This window comes from Rhagoletis zephyria, unplaced genomic scaffold (assembly GCF_001687245.7).
Source record: "Rhagoletis zephyria isolate East Lansing unplaced genomic scaffold, Rhagoletis_zephyria_1.1 Rzeph_scaffold_01874, whole genome shotgun sequence".
In the NCBI taxonomy this organism is placed as follows: domain Eukaryota; kingdom Metazoa; phylum Arthropoda; class Insecta; order Diptera; family Tephritidae; genus Rhagoletis; species Rhagoletis zephyria.
In genome coordinates, this window is record NW_016158958.1 from 25,289 (window position 1) to 42,120 (window position 16,832).

Sequence of the window (16,832 nt, forward strand, 5' to 3'; positions counted from 1 at the left end):
GTGGCATTTTAAAACCGAAAGGGCTCGGATCGTGGTTCGGTTATAAGCCTGAAAAAAGCGGTGGCTCAGTTCAAACACTGGTTCGGTTCAAACTGGTTTGCAATCCTGGTGGTAAGAGATTTGGGTCGAATTAAAATACCATCGCTGAAAGAAATGCCTACTTTGAAGGCCTTAATAAAACCTATTATTTGGAAGGAATAAATACGGATATTTGCAAAAAGCTGGACATATCGATACCGTGTTGAGAAATAAAAAGCTTTTTTGCCGAAAAAATATCTTCTATTCAAAAAGTCACTGACTTATCAAACAACCACATTTGTACAAACATACATATGTATGTATATTACTTCTACTTGCGGTAAGAGAAACATTTTGAGAGATCCACATGCACTATGCCGCTTTTGCAAGTAATAAAGCTCAACTTCCAGACTCTAAAAGCACAATGATTCATAGTAGTTGCTTAGAGTGGCTTTTAAAACGCGAAGCTGGTTTAAAACACGTAGAGCTCAATTAAGTAGGTATAAAAGACCAAGAACTCGCCGCTTTGCCATCAGTTGTTAATTTATCGCACAAGTTTTAAACATTAAGGTAAGCTTAAGAAATATGTAAGTAAATACATACATATGTACCTACTAGAGGAGCTCCATTGATTCTCAAGTCGACTCATTCACACAAATATAGAAATATGGATCAGTGTTTTGGCGAAGAGTGATTACAAAAAATATCTACCTACTTACAAGCGTACAATCACCAAGTATTGTGTAAAAAATTAAAGCGAAAATATAAATACTACATACATTCCAAATTAGATATTGCAAGGTTAAATGAGTTTTGAAGGCAACTTTGAAAGCCAATTTTTCATGTGTATTTATGTTTGTACTTTTATTTATTAGCTCTGGCGGAAATCGAGCTATTGAATATAAACCATAACAATAACGACTAACTGCCAATGCATTCGGCATTTGAATTTGAAATGCTTGGATATGGAAATTTAGAAAAAATAGAAGTCAAAAATATTTTCTATTAACTACTACAAAATTTATATATGTAGTTTAAAAATAAAAGGAAAAACTTACTACTTACTTACTTTTGTCTGAGTTGGGCCAGATTTGATGCTCGAGCGGCCAGTTCATAGTAATTTTTGCTCGAATTTCGTCGAACTCAATTAGTTTAGCTTTCAGATCTTACGCCGAAATTTCTATTACCGTGTAATTTATCCTATTTGCATACTTTCGCAAAAACTACAAAAGGTAATTTAATTAAAAAAAAATCCTTCCCTTTTTTAGGAAAAAGCAAAAAACAAACAATCAGCGAAAATATGGATTTCTACTACACTGCCGGTTCTTCTCCCTGTCGGTCGGTCATAATGACGGCAAAAGCACTTGGTCTTAGCCTAAATAAGAAGAATATGAATCTCATGGCCGGCGAACACTTGAAGCCCGAATACCTCAAGCTTAATCCACAACATACCATTCCAACTTTAGTGGATAATGGTTTTGCTCTCTGGGAATCGCGCGCAATCATTGTCTATTTGGCAGAGAAATACGGCAAAGACAACTCACTGCTTCCCAAATGTCCCAAAAAGAGGGCAGTAATCAATCAACGTTTATACTTCGATATGGGTACGCTCTATGAGAGCTTTGCCAACTACTATTACCCGCAACTATTCGCCGGTGCGCCTGCTGATCCACAGTTGTATAAGAAAATCGAAACCGCCTTCGAACTGTTGGATACCTTCCTGGAAGGGCACAGCTATGTCGCTGGCGACTCACTCAGTTTAGCCGACATCGCAATTGCTGCCACCGTGTCCACATTTGATGTGGCCGGTTTTGATTTTAGCAAATATGCTAATGTTGCTAAATGGTATGCCAATGCCAAGAAGGTGGTGCCCGGTTTCGACGAGAACTGGGCGGGCTGTTTGGAGTTCAAGGCGAAATTCTTTCATTAGGTTAAAATCTAGTTTTTAGCTTTAAAGCTGTGCGCTAATTGTCATGTACAAAAATGTAGTTATTTCAGTGAAACACTTGTATTATATTTTATATGTATTATTTTTTTGGTAAAATTCTTATTTATTGCACGTCTCACTGCTCTATCAAATACTCTTGCAACAGGTACTTTGCTACTAAATAAAATACATTTAAAAACTAACTATATGTGTAAATATTTTTTTTTATAATTTAACATGCCTAGCCACATAGCGCTAAAGTTATTTTAAAAAATTGAGCTAGACTTTGCATAGTCCATCGGCCGGCGAAACGATTGCTCCAAATTATGCAGCCGCTCTTCCAGATCGTTCATGGAGTTGCGTAATATATGGCCACGCGGGCGTATTGAAATCTGCGGCGAATTTTGCACCAAGTCATCCTTAATGCCGGAAAAAGAGTGTCGCACGCCAGAACGTTTTTCAAATTTGGTATTTTGATAGTCGTGCCGGTGGTGATCGCAAAGTGAATTATGCATGGCATTCGGATTACGGCAGTTAGAAGCCACCAAAGGCTCGTCATTCTTCAGCGAATCCTCATAGTTGTCACTGTAAAGTTAACAGAGAAATAAAAAAAGAAACATTAGGCAAGGGAAGGAAAGGAAACATTAAGTAAAAAAGTATATATTTACAAATTTAACAAAATCGCATTACCTGCTATCATTTCCCATCGCTGCTGTGGCACTGCCACCACTTCCACTCGCGTTGTTGTTGTTGCTGTTGCCACTATGTTTGTGCTTGGCATGTCTGGGGCACAATAACTCCAAGGTATTCATACTTTGTGAATGCTGTGAACTGGTTTTGAAAGAATCTGGCGAAGTTTCATAAAGTTCACGGCTGCTTAGAAAGTCAACTCCAGAATCTTGACCATTCGAATGCAACGAAAACATGGAGGTCTCATATGCGCTGGGTGAACTATTGAGAGAAATAAACATACATATGTGGAGTTATAATCTACGTTATTTGTTATATGGCTGTGAATGAGTGTAGGCACCTACATACATACACCCCAGATCAAAATAATAGTACCAAAATTCAGAATGTTGTTGCTTGCAACTTGTCTTTACTTATTTATTTTTAGTAATTTTCATTTAAGTTATAGCTCGACCTACTACAGAAACCACATTAATATCAATTTCAAAGATTGCACAAACTTCACAACAAATAATCAAATTTAAAAACATTTCATCAAAATTTCAAACTTTTTATTTCGAGTACGTAGTTTTGTAGCCCATTCAATTTAAAGGCAACAAAGTATATGTTTCAAGTCACTAAAGATTATCATTGATTCTTTAGAATTTTTTTGCCGAGAGTGTTGAGCATTTTCTTTGATATAAAAATAAAATATGAAACTTTTTGAATTATCGGCGACTGGAAATTCGTATGAAATTTTTTGGAGTTTATTAATTATTGTGAACTTTGCATAAGCTTTGAAATTTTTAGGTATATGGTTTCTGTTGTAGGTCGAACCAAGGCATATGAAATAGTAGTACATTAGAGCAAAAACAACATGTAAGTGTATTCGTTGTTGCTAAAGTGTCAAAAATATATTCTACTTTTTAACCGACTTCCAAAAGAGGAGGAGGTTATCAATTCGTCGGAGTATTTTTTTTTTTTAATGTATGTTACGCATACATAACTTTGGGCCACGTTAACCGATTCTTCAAAATATGAGAATTGAAGTCGGTTATATTTTTTGCTTAAAAATTACTTGTTTTTAAATATCATCGAGACTATGTACGTATGTGAAATAAAAAATAAAAATGAATTTAAATAAAAAATTTTAAAAATTTGTTTGACAATCTTTCTTTGGAAAATTGTTTCATTCCAGAACATCAGTACAATCTTTGCAGAGCCCAATAACTAGGGTTTTTGCTGTTTTTGAGAAACAAATTAAAAATATTTGGAAGTTCAAGACCAAATTAATTTGAGAAAAAACAACTAGGTGCTCTACTGCTACTACTTATTATTATAAACAATATTATATATATATATTTTAAATAAAGTTTAAAATAATTCGTAAACATGAGTTGCAAACAATATTAATTTAGTGGTATTATTTTGACCGCAGCTGTATGTAAGTATATAAGAATAAAAGGTTGTAAAAACTCTGGTAAAACCCAGCTTGTGTTTGAAAGACAACATTCCATTCCTAGCATTGTTTCTTTACACGCATATACCTATGTATATACATATGTACGTGCGTATATACCCTGCAGTAAAATTTAGCGACAGTCTGACAAAGCGCTAGTTCCGAACTACAGATATCAGAACAATCTCTGAACTATACAAACGGCTGCAGGACGGGATATTTGAAACTTGCGGTGTAGATGTGCAAATGCTCACCACTACTCGCAAAATACAAAAGTAGCTCAGCGAGACGACCTCCGACTCAAGCATCGTCGGTCGCGAGTTCAAATCGCTTAAAATATATATTTTTTTAAATAAAATGTGCAACAAGAATGGAATCTGTAACAGAAAAGAAAAAACAAAAAAATATGCAAAAATCGAATCTTAAAACGTTTTCTTACCGCGTACTTTAACCCGTTAAAAACTAGTTTGCTTAGTAATGCACTAGACAACAATTGTCACCGTCAATGACACTGCCATGTAAAGCTGGACAGTTGAAAGTATTGCTTGGGTATTGAGCTAGAACTACTGCTGTCGGTAAAAGGACTAGTTCTACGCTAGCCAGGTTTCCTGCAGGGTATGTATGTATGTGCGGATGTATGTATGTAACTAAGAACATTAGGGTGAATCACGTTCGATAAGCGGGGATATTTTTACAATATATTAATCATTTGTGGAAGCAGAAAGAGCAGAACAATATGACATATGGGAGCTACAACTGATTATTCAGATATAAGATAAAGCGTTATAACTCCTCCTCCATTTATTCAGATATGAACATGAAATTTCGCACTATTTTTGTTCATTATCAACAGAAAGCTTACAGCGCAAATGATAAAGATCATGTTACTATAACTTATAGCTTCCATAAAACTGACTGTTCAGATATGGGGTTTTACTTTGAAACTTCTTTGTTTGTACGGCTAAAACCACAAATTTCGTGAGCTATTTTCTAAATAATCATACGGTGTCTACTTAGAAAATCGTCAATATCGATGCTGTATAAGCTATATCTCCCATACCACTGATTATTCATAAACTTTTTAACTTCATCATTTTTACAGACAAATTAGCATTTCCACGGTAGAATCGGGAAAATATTTCCTACCACTCTTTATATCATTCAAAAATATTGCGTTGTATGCTTCCGTATTTGATATGACCAAAAGTAAACGAAAGTCTAGACCTACCATAACAAAATCCCAAAAGAATTTGTAGCCTATAAGTCAGATTCTTTGTGTATGTATATGTATTCAAACTTGGTAATTTCCTGTACACAGGAAAAATTGTGAATGGTCATTTCTTGGAATTCTTCTGGAATATTATGGTTTACTTTTTTGGGGGTCGAGAATTGATTAATTTTGTATGCTTATTTTTACCTAAAACATACACTAAGTGGCGCTGTGGTACAGTTTTTGCTATTTTAGACAATGTCACAAGATAGGAAAATTACCATTATCATGAGTTACATAAATTTTTATGATAAATGTTTTGTGAAATATCGCATTTTTGATGAAACCATTTTTTTTTGTATTTAAAATTTTTTTAATTACAAAGTTGTTGTACTAAACATTAACAAAAATTGCAACATTTTCAATTCGTGTAACAAATAAATTTGCTCTATATATGTATTTGTTTGCATTTGTGCATATACAGGCTGTGTCAAATGTACACCTTGTTCTAATATAATATGCACAAATATTTTCATGATTTTTTTTTTAATTATTACACAGGCTTACAAAAAAAAAGTTTCTGCATATTGAACCAAATCTGTATATCCCGTCACCAGTTTACTGCATCTCTATAGCATGGAATACAAGTTATTTACTTTGTACCCACTTTCCGTTCATCTGATTCGGTGGAAAGTTAGTGTTCAAATCAATTCATGTGGCGATAGAGAAAATGGATTTTTAAACTCATGTTTACACTTAAGTCCTCAAATGTAAAATTACAGGGAAAAAGGGACCACAAAATGGTTTGTACCTTAATTTAAATTTTTCATATTTTCATTTTAATTTTCAATAATCACTCATTTTATAACAAAGTTAAAACTATTAATTTTTAAAGTGAAAAGGCTAAAAAAAACACTAAGCGCATTAATAGCAGTAGATTTAACTCTATGATTTGCGTTTTTAGTGAGACACCCTAGTGTATACAAATTACGCTTATTCAAAAGGTTTTGGTTTGCTTTGTTCAAGCTTTCGGCTTTGCGTGTGTGTGTACTTTTTAGTTTGTTTTTACGTTTTTTTTCTTTTAGATTATTATTTAAACTTACAGATTATTGACCGGCTGGCATGAATTGTATTTAAGTACAAATGGCATAGGCGTGGGCTCGTTTTCCAATGCTGCACAGCGATTAGCTGCCACTGACTTGGCAATGGATTTGGGAAGTGGCACATCGATGTATTCGCGCTGTCGTTGACTGTATAAGAAAATATGTATACATATGTGAATCCAAATGCTTAGTTCTTAATAAAATTAAAACAATGTTAGAAAAATTTTCAGCAGGTTGTCGAAACTTAACACTTCTTAACTACATACATATGTACACACAGCTCATTTACTAAAAGGCTGTCATACATTAAAAAACGAATTTTTTGCTATAGTTTTCGAGTAAGAAGATAATATGGATCACATTTGTCTGCACTTTAGAAGCAAATTGAATGTTTTAAACGAGTTCGCTCAAAATCTCCGTTTTTTAGTTATGTCAGTCTTTTAGTAACTAAATGAGATACATACATACATACATATATTCTCATTTTGGTCGTTGGTTTCTTTGATAGGCTAGGAGTATGATGTTTTGTGGAACGATTTTCCGTAATTCCTTGCAAATTTCTTTTTGGAGAGAGTCCGAACTTTATATTTCCCAGCTCCGAAAGATTTGCGGGATGGGAAGAGGTACTGGACTTAACTCTAGCAACAGATGGTATTGTCGTCGATGACTGGAGAGTATCCAGTGAAACATCCATGTCGTATCATTGTTGGATACTCTTCAGCATTCACGGTAGTGACTTTTTCCCTATTTCGGAATCCGAGAGGAACTATATGGCAAAAATTTATCAGGCTAACGTCAGGTAAATTAGACGGTAGTAAATCAAAGGAGATTACAACTGCTGTAGAACAAGACAACACAGTAGATAAGACTGGAAAAAACTCTAGACATAGCTTTTAAAAAATCGACACCAGTAAGCGTCCTTATGAAAAAATCCCCTCCATGGTGGACGGGGGAGCTTAGGCAGCTCAGGTCAAATCTCAGAAAAATCTTTAGCGAGTGCTACAGAACAAAACTGTGGCAGCCATACAAAGATGAATTAAGGCAGTATAAAAAACTAGTAAAGAAAGTGAAAGCGGACTCTTGGCAGTCCAATTGCACATCCATAGACAACTGCAGGGATTCCGCCAGACTAAGTAAAGTTTTATCCAAGGAATACACCAGCCCCAACCTTATTAAGGGAGAGGACGATGCATGGACAAGGACAGCGGAGGAATCACTAGAGACCCTCATAAATACACACTTGCCTGACTGCGATCAGAGGCCAAAAACATGGCCTCATACAAATTCAAAAGAGTTACTCGACTCAATCGTAGACAAGGAAAAAATTAAGTGCGGTATAAATAAATTCTCCCCATACAAATCCCCTGGTCTAGATGGCATCATTCCGATAATGCTCCAGAGATTACAGGAGCCTATGGTATCCTGGCTGGAAAGGGTCTACAAAGCCAGTATCAGCTTGACATATATTCCGAAAAGCTGGAAAAGTGTCAAAGTTGTCTTCATTCCCAAACCGGGAAGAAGGAATCACGAAAAAGCAAAGACTTCCGACCAATAAGTCTACATATTTCCTGCTAAAGGTACTGGAAAGACTCTTAGACCTACATATCAGACATTTTCTGGGAAATTCCAAACTTTCCAAAGCTCAACATGCATACATTAAGGGCAGGTCAACTGAAACTGCCCTTCATGAAGTCGTCGGCACCATAGAAAAATCAGTCCATTACAAGCAGTACACTTTTGCGGCATTCCTCGACATTACAATCGAAGCAATTGTTCGATCTCTTGTGAAGGTGGGAATATCTGACCACATATGCGAGTCGATCGAACAAATGCTCAGAAACAGAATCATAATTTCAACCACTGGTTCAGTAACGCTGTCCCGTTATGCTAATAGAGGCACTCCTCCAGTTCTGTCTCCGCTACTATGGGTGGTGGTACTGAACGAAATTCTACTGGAGTTCAACAAAGGTGGAGTGAAAGTAGAAGCATATGCAGATGATGTAGTGGTGGCTGTATCAGGTCTCTTCCCTTCAACGATTAGTGAAATCCTAGAGGGAGCTTTGCTTCGGCTAAACACCTGGGCTACAAAAAGTGGACTGGGTGACAACCCTTGCAAGATGGAACTGATTCTGTTCAACAACAAAACAAAAACACCACAATTCAGGCTTCCCTTCCTTAATTGAACGTCTCTCACATTGTCCTTTGAGGCTAAACACTTGGGCATCGTATTAGATACCAAACTGACCTGGAAGACAAATATAGAGAGGTGGATCGAGAGCGCCTACACAGCTTATTATACATGTAAAAGAATATTAAGTAGGAACTAGGGATTGAGGCCAAAGCTTGTCCTCTGGATGTACACGGCTATCATACGACCAATACTAACGTATGCGCCGTTAGTTTGGTGGCCAGCGCTAGATAAACAATACAACGTCGGGAAATTAGGCAGTATACAAAGAGCAGCTTGTGCAGGTGCTACAGGGGAAATTAAGTCGTGTCCATTTGATGCGCTTAATGTAATCCTGCATCAACTTCCCATAGAACTCCACATCCGCGAAACTTCTGCATCTTCGGCAGTCAGACTCAAAGACTTAGGCTGTTGGATGGCGCTGCAGCACGGCCATAGTGGTATTCTTGACAAGCTTATCAAATCAGGGAAACAATCAGATTATATACTTTCTCCGAAAGATTTCAGGGAAAACTTCCAGGTGAAGTTTCCTTCAAGATGGGATTGGAGTAGGGGCAGGATAGTCGAGGAGAATTCCACTGAAATCTATACTGACAGGTCCAAAATGGACTGCGGTGCGCGGTGACGCTGAATGTCTCTCTCCCGTTTCGACTACTTAACTTTGCTAGCATCTTCCAAGCGGAAGTACTGAGCATGGATAGGGCCTGTGTACGAAAAGCATACATTTTCTCAGAGAGCCAAGCGGCACTTCTGGCACTTGCCTCACCGATAACAAAATCCAAAACAGTCAGAGATTGCAAATATGTGTTAAGCTCGGCGGCCGAGTTAATATACATCACTTTCATCTGGGTTCCCGGCCATAGAAACATACGCGGTAATGAGAGGGCTGACGAGTTCGCTAAGACCGGAGCATCTTTGGATGAGTCCGGAGCAGAAACTGTAAATTGTCCACTCGGACTCATCAAAGGGGAATTGCATCTGCACTTCACACGTATATCTGATACACGTCGGAACAACCATCAAACCTGCAAAACTGCGAGGAACATATGGCAACACTATGACAAGGCAAAGACAGAAGAACTTCTCAAAAGGTCGAGGAAAGATATGGTAAAACTAATAGCCACGCTAATGGGACATTGGCCCATTGGTGAACATGCAGCTAAAATGGGCCTTCCGTATAACCCTCGTTGCCGTATCTCTAATCTTGTGGGTAGTAAAAAGACGGTCCTTCAATATCTTTGCGAGTGCCCAGTATTGGCACAAATAAGGCAGATCACACTTGGGAGTTTTTCATCCAAAATCTTGGGGAAATTTCCAAATTTACCATTACTAACCTAAATAGATTCATCGGAAGATCCAAATGGTTTGATGAACCCAACGAATCATGAAAGCCGATAAAATCAGGGGTCTCAGAGAAAGCGTATAAAAATGGTGCTTTCAGCACTAATTGGGTCCTGGGAATGTGCCCAAGCGACGCTTCTACCAACCAACCAACATAAAGTTTGTACTAAAGTACTGGTACTCTCGTTATATTGATGTCATCATATTTGCCAACAATTTTTTTAAGGTATTTATAATTTTTTATTATTATTATTTTTTTTTTTTATGAAACCAAACGAAATTTGGTGTCACACTTTCGATTGGCTTAAAATTTTTTTTATGGGTTCTATACATGAAATAAGCTATCACGTGTTCGACGAATTTTATTTTAATTTTTTTTTCTTCGGAGATGTGATCTGTCACTCATCATGTACTACTTCAAATCATTATATCTCGGGTTCTGCGCATCCTAGAGTCTTAATATTAACGTCGTTTTAAAGCTAAGGAAACGGGCTTATATATAAAAGGTGTTCAAGATTGTCCCTAAGCCAACTTAGCTATAGTAGTTGAACTTTTTGAAGATTATTTACATAGTGAAGACCAGTAAATTAGAGATTTAAAATTATACCATCGTATTTCTTGTTTAATTCTCTATAAAAAAATTTGGGGGTTTTCAAGAACTATTTTTAAGATAATAAATAATAAATTTGTTTTCGAAAACTTATGTTGAGATAGATTTAGTAAGGTGTTAATCATCGAAATTTGCAAAAATTAAAATTTTACTGCGGATTCCGATAAAATACATATCCAGGTATAATATATGCATGGCAAGGACACCCTGCTTATTTATTCGAAAAGTGTCTTTTACTGTAACGCGCATATCTTCGACATTACTTAGCTGAGAAAATGTGTATTATGTATTGATATTTTCGGGCAGCTAATTAAATGCGAATGTGCAATGTGATGCGAAAGTTACCATTCGAAGTGCTTGGTCGGTTTATCCCCCTTCTTCATATAGCTAGCACTGTAGCTTAAAAAAAATTTTAATGCGCATTTGCAACAACTTCAAAATAAGACTTTCCTTAAACAAGTTGGAGACCATTGCTAGCGGCAATATCGACAATAAAGTCTAAAATTTTTAGCTTTGGTCCTAAAAGTTCGCCGGTCATTTCTAGTTTCGGAACAAGTGTTGTAAATGAAGATTATTCTGCCGAAATCAGCAAACAAATTTTTTTTTGTGAACTTTAGTCCTGGGATTACCACCCCCATTTCTAGGGGTTTATCGCCTGAAGCCAAAATTTTCCCGAACAAAAATTTTACTGGATGGGTATTAGGGCGGTGCAATTTGTGCGTGTAGCAAAGGAGGATTATACGTATAATGCTATGCAAATTTTCCGAACAAAAAATGGGTCTAAAATCAATTTGCAGTTTATTTACCAAATTGCGAAAATAATTTTCTAAGCATTTTGTTGTAGCGTCGCAAAGAAGTGATTAAATGTTCTATACATGTATGCTGTAAAAAGATACCTACATATATGCAAACAGTGAAATAGTATTGCTTTTGGTTAGCCTACCGATTTAAGAACGCCCCTTGTAAGCGATTAGGCACAAGAAACTATCATACGTACATACATACATATATACTAAAGCATGACCCATATACCGATGAATGTATTAGATTGGCTTTGGCTGCAGGAATTTGGCCCATATTTTTTATATACATATATATATTTTTTTTTCCAAGGCAAAACTTACTCTATCTGTTGTTGCTGTTGCAGTTGCGCATGCCCACTATGTGTGTAATGATTTAGATGCGAATGAAGTGCATGATTATGACTATGCGGATGATTATGTTGATGCAGAGATTGCTGCTGATACTCTTGTTGTTGTTGTTGATGCTGATGATCACTATTCGGTGAAGCAGCAACAGCTGTCGATTGTGTCTGCGACGAGGACGAACACACCGATTCTGGAATGAAAGAACTTGTGGTCTTGACTGACTTACCGCATAGTTGCACTTGTTGTTGCTGTTGCTGCAGCTGCAATTGCTTTTGTTGCTGTTGTTTTTGTAGCAATTGGCGTTGGCGATTTTGATGTTGACGGCAGTTGCCAGCTGCCGCAAGGCCAGTACGTGCAACACTGTAAGTTAGACCGGTTTCCGAAGAGGGGAATTCCGGCTGTGTCCAAATGCTGCTGCTAATCGTTGGAACCAGAGCGATCAAAGTCAATGGCGGCAAAGCGAATATTGTTGTTATATATATATATATATATTATATATTTATATATATATATGTGTTAATGGGGATATTGAACAAGAAAGAAAAAACGTGTGACAATATTATTAGAGAAAATCCGTACAGATATCTGTATGTATGTACATTAGACTGTCCCAAAAAACCACCATTGTTTTTTTTGGCGCATACCCCCTCATTTCACTGGTGTTATCTTAAAAACTATCCGAATAAAATTTTATGCAATTCGAACCACGGCAACCCGTGCCGACTTGCAGTAAAATTTATCAGAATAAGCTTGTTGCAGTTCGCGTGTTTTGTTAATTTACTCATTTTACTTCTTTATAAGACGTTATTACGATACCCCTACAGTATTAGGACATAATACTTAGTAAATCTGCGTTTTTGGTTTTTTACCTGGTAGTCAGGATTTTTTCCAAAGGACCATAAATTATAATATATTCCCAAAAGTTTACACAAAATATGGAGATATGGAGATTAACTATAACTTTTGTTTTCAATTACCTTCTGGAACATGTCAAAAATGTCCTTTAAAAATATTATCCTTCAAGATTTTTAATTTTGAGTGAGTTTTGAAGAATCTTAGTTTAATTTAAATCTTATTAATGTTTATATAATTAATACTGCCACATTTATTCTTTAATCAACCCGAGAGGACATGTCAAACACTAAAACGATGTACTTATTTTTTGTTTATTTAATATTATGAAATGCATTTTTTTTAAAGGAGGAAAAGAATTTGTTACAAAAGTTGGATATAAAAATTTAATTAAAAAATGGCCTAAAATTGTAAATTTTCAGGACATGCTCAGATTATTCGACTAAAAAAAATATAGTTTTGCAGCCTTGTAATACACCCCTTCAAATTCACTATGCCTTTTCCATTAATTAATTTTTTCGATGTCCTTGGGAGAAATCCTGCCGTACATATGTATATTTTCTAGTAGAAAAATTTGTATATCTTCTGAAAACGTGCAATTCTGAACATGAACATGAACATGATGAATACAAAATTATTAAATTCAGCTTTTCTACTACATTCCCTTTTCTTAAAAAAAATGCCTTAAAACGTATAAAATAAACCAAATCATATGCTTTCTTATTTTATATGTCCCTTCAGGCTGTTCAACTGTTATAAATCAGTACGATATGAAAATTATGTTTAGTTAAATTTTTTTATGTCATACGGAAGTCCAAACATTATATCAACCCGAGAGGACATGTCAAAGACCAAAACGATTTATTTTGATTATTTAATATTATGAAAGGCATTTTGTAAATGAAGAAAAACATGTGTAATACAAGTTGAATTTAATAATTTAATGTTCATCATACGCCCTGTCATACCTTATTAAAAATGTTCTACAATTGCAATCCTTCAGGACATACACAAATTATTCGACTAGAAAACATATCGTTTTGCAGTCTTGTAATACACCGTTAATACTTTCCGATTAATTAATTTTTTCGATGTCCTTGGGAGAAATCCTGTCGTCCTATTAAACATTTAAAGATGCAGATTTACTAGAAATGCGTTCAAATATGGTAAACATTTCGAATTTATGGCATTTCCATAGTTTTCGTGGACGATTTGGCAGCCTTAGTTCAAGTTATTGACTAAAACTTCAACTAAAAGTCGGCACGGGTTATCGTTAGCCTACGGCCATAAAACTTCATATATATGATATTTAGGCTAAAAAGCACAAATTTAGAGGGTATGCATATCAAAATTTGCAAACAAGTTTTTTTTCCATATCTTCTTGGGGCAGTCTAATGTACATATATACTGACGAGCAAAACTGTAACATGATGTAACACTTTTTATTTCAGCCACCGCTATCTTTCATAGTTCTAACGACTTTCACACTTTTGTTCTATATTCTTATTGGTACATCCNACTAGCGCGAGGACTTACAGAGAATATCGCTATAGTGTACCTTTGCATACACATTAGGGTGGTTCTATATGGAAAAAAGAATACCCGTATTTTTTAGTTCTTAAAAAAAAGATATTTAGCAGGGACAGTTATTTATGAAAAATGTCATTGAAAAATTTTCTATGAAGGAAATGTTCTACAACTAAGTTATACATACCAATCGATTTCTTTTTTCACCGAGACTCAAATATAAATTTTTATTTGCAATTTTTATGCAAAAAAAATTATTTTCGATTTTTTTTATTATATGTCTTAGATAACAGCAATCGTAGACTTTTATTTGTAAAATTCATCAATAAAAATCAGCCAATGACTTTTACTTTTAAAAGTCATCAATATGAATCAGTCACCGACTTTTATTTTTTAAATCATTCGCATATCTCTGACATTTTATAGTATGATCTAATAAAAGGGTCAGTGACTGATTTTTATTTATGACTTTTATAAATAAAACTGTTCGATAACTGTTATTTGAGACATAATTTAAAAATCAAAAATAGCTGTTATTTGCAATTATTCAGATAAAAATTAAAAATAATTGTTATTTTGGATTTATAATCTAAAGTCAGAAATAACAGTTATTTAAGCAGTAATTAAAAAAAGTCAAAAAATAATTGTTCAAGAGCGATTTTTTGAATAAAAGTTATAACTGTTACGGTCCCTGATATTTAGTACTGCCTCGAAGCCAATGAAGTTTCCTTTGTCTTTTATAAGGGGAAACATTTTTTACATAAAAAAAGGACTACATACTTGAAAATAATTTGTTTTTATCGGAAAACTCGGTTTCTCTACAGAATCCTGCCAATATTAAGTTGTTTATGAGTTTTAAATATCTACTAAGAATTTTTAGGGGACCTATAAAAATATTTAATATTCAAAAATGATCACATATACAATTGGGTATTCTTATTGTCCCTAAAGAGGTACAGAGTTTCCCGATGAAAAAATAGAAACTGATTTTCAAGAATCCTATACTATTTGTACGAAAACGTGGTTCCTCCATATAAAATACATGAAAACTTCATAGACTTTGAGGAAGTTCTAAATATACGGGTATTCTATTTTTCTATTTAAAAAAAATCCTAAGGGGTTAGAGCTTATCATTTTAAACTTTTATTCACTACATTTATTTTTGGACCACCCGTATGCACATACATACATACATGTATAAGAAAAGGTGTATGAATACTAAATGAGTTTACATAGATACATATATTAAACACGGCGCTGTGCTATTCTACACAATTCTGGTTAATGTGCTATTGCACTTGGCCTCAGTCATGACTCTGTCTGTGGTCAGATTCTTTTGCGCGTAAAACTAGTTGGCATTGAGTTGGTTGGGAAATGTCGTGGCTTAAAAAAAACACCACTTATATGGGTAAAATATACCAATGAACAGTTTAGCGGCAATGCTGAACCTGCTATACATTAGACTGTATATTAATATAAGAGTGGTTGTTGTTGTTGTTGTAAACCTCCTTATGCGCATGATCTTTTTTTTACCGTTATAAATTTTTGTGTACAAGTGCACATAATAAGAACACGTAAGCTGACGTTCAGTCATCAATGAGACATAAAAAGAAGCAGGAATACCGGCAAGAGATAATAAATTCAGTAGACTGCTGTTGACAGATGCCAGTCTGATAATCAACTGGACCTCATATATTATACCGATATTTCTGGGTTAATTAGCTGTTGAACTTGCGCCCGAAATGGCATTGAAAAATAAACAAACAACCAACTCTTTTTTCAATTTCTTCACATTTATTATTCGATGTGCTTAAAGTGTTCTATTTCTTGTACTAAATACTTGTACTGATGACATACATTTTACCTAACCTAAATCCTTATTCGACGACTACTCTATATCTTATTACTAAAAAAATATTCTGTGTGTTTTTTCTCACATATCAGTCTTAACATATTTCCAATTACAATCCATGATGCTATTGCATACCTACTTGTGGAAGAGTGTACATATGGATGTATGCACCTGAGTATAATAAGAGAAACTCTTATCATAAAACCTTACGTACATACATACATAAGCATGTATATATACTTTTTTTTATTTTTTTGCTTATTATTTTACCGTTTCTGACGCAGGCACAGGAAACAAAGTGCAGTCATTGTCGCCCCAAAGCCACATAAGACGATTAATACAATGCTAACAATCTCTAAGCCGCTGATGAAATTCGCCGTGTGGGGGGTGTTGCGCGGCAATTGCCCAAATTCAGCCAGTTCTATAATGCGTGGCATAATGTTGTTGCTATCGTATTGGCCACTTTCTTGCTGCTGCTGTTGTTGTTGCAACTGTAATGCGTCTAGTTGCAGACCAGCAAGCAATCTGTGGAGAAGGGAAAAAGTTATTGTAGCAAGTGAAATAATGAAGCAGAAGCGCAATTGAAGAGACAATAGCCGCCTTCGATTAGCCAACACTTGATTAGTTACAAAGTTCATCGCTGCTATGTAGGGATGTTAATTTTTTCGCTTTTGCACGATCCCGGGATTTTCGGGATGTAGTTATCGCAATCCCGAGATTGTGGGATTAGGCCCGGGATTTAGATGAAATAAAATAAATAATAAATAAATGGCTTTGAAACCTTCTTTTTTTATTTAAAGTGTCGTTTTTTGTTTTTATACCTTTCATGAGCATGAAATGGTATTATAACTTTGGTCCGATGTTTGTAAGTACCAGAACAAAAAGAGATAGACCCATTAAAATGTATACTTATATGATCAGAACGTCG

The 16,832-nt window shown here is 35.2% G+C and overlaps 2 protein-coding genes across 4 annotated transcripts in view; one reads left to right on the forward strand and one right to left on the reverse strand.

Annotated features, from left to right (window-relative positions):
- Window positions 1-455: 455 nt before the first annotated feature.
- On the forward strand, window positions 456-2,148 carry LOC108365444 (glutathione S-transferase 1-1-like). Of its 3 annotated transcripts, none has more exons than XM_017619475.1 (2): window positions 456-588; window positions 1,294-2,148. In XM_017619475.1, the coding sequence occupies exon 2, from the start codon at window positions 1,319-1,321 to the stop codon at window positions 1,946-1,948; it is 630 nt and encodes a 209-aa protein (XP_017474964.1). In that variant the 5' UTR covers window positions 456-588; window positions 1,294-1,318; the 3' UTR covers window positions 1,949-2,148. The 3 variants fall into 3 exon arrangements, with proteins under 3 accessions (XP_017474964.1, XP_017474963.1, XP_017474962.1); XM_017619474.1 differs by having other exon boundaries at window positions 458-605; window positions 1,287-2,148; XM_017619473.1 differs by having other exon boundaries at window positions 461-588; window positions 1,287-2,148.
- Window positions 2,149-2,190: 42 nt separating this feature from the next.
- The window catches only part of Cad89D (cadherin 89D), a 37,750-nt gene continuing 23,108 nt past the window's right edge, over window positions 2,191-16,832 (reverse strand). Inside the window, exons 10-14 of the mRNA XM_017619476.1 lie at window positions 16,175-16,429; window positions 11,650-12,090; window positions 6,387-6,533; window positions 2,636-2,896; window positions 2,191-2,530 (exon numbers count right to left, since the gene is read on the reverse strand). Coding sequence (XP_017474965.1) covers window positions 2,212-2,530; window positions 2,636-2,896; window positions 6,387-6,533; window positions 11,650-12,090; window positions 16,175-16,429 — 1,423 coding nt within the window. The 3' untranslated portion in view covers window positions 2,191-2,211. The remainder of the gene's footprint in view (window positions 2,531-2,635; window positions 2,897-6,386; window positions 6,534-11,649; window positions 12,091-16,174; window positions 16,430-16,832) is intronic.